Genomic DNA, 3,862 nt, shown 5'->3' with positions numbered 1-3,862 from the left:
TGTCCAAATAAGTTCCAGAGTATACGTAACAATTTCTTTTAATTAAACATATAAGTATTTATAATTAAGAGTCCATGTTCTCATATTTGTTACACTTTGGACTATTACATTATTAATATCTTAAAATATTAATGTCTATAAATAGTACACTAATTCTTAGACAATAAATGATTGTTGCTTACGCGCGCTGTTTACTTGTGTACATGTGTATGATACCGAAAGGGAAAGATTAATATAAAATATTGATATTTTTTTGGAAAAAAAATTCAAAAAGAAAAAGGAAAGAGAGAGATGAATTAATTTGAGTAATGTAATGTAACAACCAGTGCCTTTGCAATGACCCACCACCTAAGCTAACCGCGATTATTAAAAGAAAATGATATAAAATGACGCGAACTCAAATTAATTTACAAAACCCCCTAATTCCTAATTCTCTCTCTCTCCTCCTATAGACACATAACATAATACCCCCGTCTGTATATAATATATTCAGACCCCACCAACTTCAAAACCGATCATTTCGATCGATTAATCGATCAGGATAACAACAGCAACTCTCTCTAAGTAGTAGTAGAGTGATATATACACGATGAATAGTAATGGAGGAAGTGGTGGTGGTAGTGGTGGCAGCGGTGGTGGGCCTTGTGGTGCGTGCAAGTTTCTGAGGCGGAAGTGCGTGAAAGGGTGCATATTCGCTCCGTATTTCGACTCGGAACAAGGTACAGCTCACTTCGCCGCGGTACACAAGGTGTTCGGAGCCAGCAACGCCTCCAAGCTGCTCCTCCGCATTCCGCCGCACAAACGCGTCGAAGCCGTCTTTTCGCTCTGTTATGAGGCCCTCGCTCGCATTCGAGACCCTGTTTACGGCTGCGTTTCACACATCTTCACTCTACAACACCAGGTCATTCTCTAATTTCTTTTAATTGTTACGTATATGTGTTTTAACTCAATAATAAAAATAAAACTTAAATACGTACTTGAATATGTATATAATATATATTTTGTTTCGTTTGAGTTGTGGAATTTGTGAAGTCCTTAATTCTTTTCCATTTTTGAGTTGCGTCTTGTTTTTTTCTCTTCCCCTCTTTTTACCCGAAGTTGCATATGTCGTGTATACGGGTTTGGATATTATATATGTATACTACATGATAAACAAGTTGATTATTGGTTATGAAGATTTCTTTGTTAAATTGATTAAATGGTCTTTTATCATTTTTAAATTTAACAAAAAGAGTACTGTAGATGAAACCCTAGCTCGATAAGTTTGTCAAGACTCCGGTGCTTTTTCTAGTACTTTTGTTTGAGAGAGAAGACAGTTTTATTTTTATATCGTTTTTATATATTACTTGCCCTATAACAAAGCAAATAATTAATACAAGGTTCTTGGTCAAGTTTTCTGGCTAAAGGGTTTGGTACTTTCAAATATTTTAACTTCTGAGGTGTATTAATAATGAATAAATGATATTTTAAAAACTTTTTAATTAATTAACTTGCTTGAAATTCATGCTAAACTTGGAACTTCTAGAGAAATTTTTTTAGGTCTTCTATTGCTAGCTAAATAATTACTAGTCTTTGTTTTCCCATGAGAGTTTTATGAAGTTTATGCAAAGTTGGCCCTTGCAATTTTCATTATTTATATATATATATATATATATATATATATTTAGAGAGGTGGGGTTGGCGGCCGCCATGAATATGACTATGGATAAATTTTGTTGCTTGCCGGATCTACCAAGCTAAAATAGTCGAAAGCTCTTGAAATATTTAAATCCCCTAGTTTTGACTTTCTTAACCATATCACGCATCATTGGCATATATATATAGTAACACTTGTATATATATTAATCTCATTGTGCATTTATTAACCTTTGACATTTGACGCTAGATATATTGCTTCCTTTCATGGATGAAAAAGGGCCCTACTTATGTTGATAATCGTGTGGTGATGAATTTACGATGCCAAAAATCCTACTTATACTACTTAAGTCACATGGAGTAGCTTTCTTGTAAGGATGTTTAAATATATATTTTTATACATTTAATCTCTTTTAGCAGTGTTGATTGAATACATAAACACAAAAAGCATTTTTAGCTTCATCATTGAGGTCGATCCCATAATCTTTTGCTTGATTTTATAACAACCTTTTACTGTCATAAATGACTTTTCAAAATAGACAATTTTATATATATATATATATATATATGTAACAAATAGAAGTTATAGTATGATGATCATTATCAACGGAGTAAGAAAAAGAGTATCGCATATACAGAATTTTAAACAGTACATATATATATATGCCTATGCCGTAGCATGGTATTTCGATTATTCTCAATAGTACACCTATAGATCTAGAGAGATTTCAAGGTCACGAAGGTGATTAAAGTTGTCATCTTTGATTTGGACATCTCATATTCTCATTAATGCTAGAGGTTTACCGTCAAGAGAGAATAAGCTACACCTTTATTAGTTAGGCACAATTCCATAAGCCCATGATTGGGCAGAGTATAGTAGTTTAATATAAGCACATAGAGATTTAGAGAAAGAGATATTGGCATTTTCGGTTGTGGATAAGGTAGTACTAAATAATATTTTAACCTTCGTTACTAATCATGAGCATTTTTACATACTAATTTAATTATGAAAGACGCTTTAAAAAAAAAATGTTAATTTGTAAATCAATTTCAAATGTCATTCGATTTTTGGGTATCTTTCTTGTGGAAAGACAATACTAACTAAAAATGAAGTATAGCAAGGGTTGTTTGTTTCACTAGACCTCTTTCTCTTTCTCTTCTGCACGTGTAATTTGACAAGAGTGAATTATTAGGCTCAATCAAAGTATATTAATTGTCGTTTTTGGTTATAGGTAGTGAACTTGCAGGCAGAGTTGGCGTATGTTCAGGCCAGGCTTTCGACCATGCAGCGCCTTCCCCCGACGCTGCCTCAACCTCAGAGCTCTTCACAAACAATTAACTTTTCACCGTCCTTGTCCGACGTCGTTTCGAACTCCAACTTCTCAATGCAATTGGATCCATTTCATCACCCGCAATCCTCGGCTGAACTGACGAGTTTAGTCATCGATCCGAGTGAAGATCAACCACTTTACGATGAAGAAATACACGAGTTAGGACGACAGTTGGTATCTCGGTACTTCCCTGCTGGAGTTAGGTTTCGATCTAACACTTCTAATTAGACAAAAAATTCTAATTTTCTTTTGGTGATCAAAAAGTGTTCAACGCATTTTGTAGTTCTCAAGTCGGAACAAAAAATTTGTACCGAGGAATTTTAAGCTCTGAATATAGCAAATCCATGCGCAATGTCGACTTGTTTTTTCAACAGCTTTTTTTTTATTTTATAACCTGTCCCAACTCCATCTCCTCAACTTAAGAAATAAGACATTTGTCGGAACAAAAATATTTGCAAAATTTCATGATTGCTCAAAGCGTGGAAAGTTTAAGTTGTTATTTAAGGTTCAAAAGCCCATGAGCCCAAGTTCCTGATCCACATCTTAACCCTATGTTTGGTAGAGAAAAAATGAAAAGAAAGAAAAAAATTAGGCGTTGGAAGGAAAGAAAAGTAGTGAAAGGAATCTTCAATAGGGCCTACAAAAAAATTTCTTCTACAAAATTTCATGATTGCCCAAAGCGTGCAAAGTTTAAGTTGTTATTTGAGGTTCAAAAGCCCATGAGCCCAAGTACCTTATCCACATCTTAACCTGTGTTTGGTATAGAAAAAAAAAAAAAAAAAGGAAAGAAATAAAAAAATAGGGATAACTTGAAAAGTATCCATTTTTAAGATTAATCAACCAAAATTAACCAAAGATATAACAAGGATAATAACTAAAATACTGGGCATAAAAAG

General features: G+C 33.7%; 1 protein-coding gene across 1 annotated transcript; it reads left to right on the top strand.

The window, feature by feature from the left end:
- The first annotated feature begins 437 nt into the window (after window positions 1-437).
- LOC133796848 (LOB domain-containing protein 19) lies at window positions 438-3,337 on the top strand. The gene is made up of 2 exons (XM_062234534.1): window positions 438-901; window positions 2,868-3,337. The coding sequence occupies exons 1-2, from the start codon at window positions 590-592 to the stop codon at window positions 3,192-3,194; spliced, it is 639 nt and encodes a 212-aa protein (XP_062090518.1). The 5' UTR covers window positions 438-589; the 3' UTR covers window positions 3,195-3,337.
- The last annotated feature ends 525 nt before the right edge of the window (window positions 3,338-3,862 follow it).

Source organism: Humulus lupulus, chromosome 8 (assembly GCF_963169125.1).
Source record: "Humulus lupulus chromosome 8, drHumLupu1.1, whole genome shotgun sequence".
Taxonomy (NCBI): domain Eukaryota; kingdom Viridiplantae; phylum Streptophyta; class Magnoliopsida; order Rosales; family Cannabaceae; genus Humulus; species Humulus lupulus.
Note: the sequence above shows the minus strand (reverse complement) of the source record. Positions and strands in the feature narration are given on the sequence as shown.

Excerpts from the sequence above, each read along its gene's own strand:
- LOC133796848 (XM_062234534.1), top strand. The coding sequence starts at position 590 with ATGAATAGTAATGGAGGAAGTGGTGGTGGTAGTGGTGGCAGCGGTGGT. Across the intron at positions 902-2,867 it reads TCTTCACTCTACAACACCAG|GTAGTGAACTTGCAGGCAGA; the intron begins GTCATTCTCTAA and ends TTTTGGTTATAG.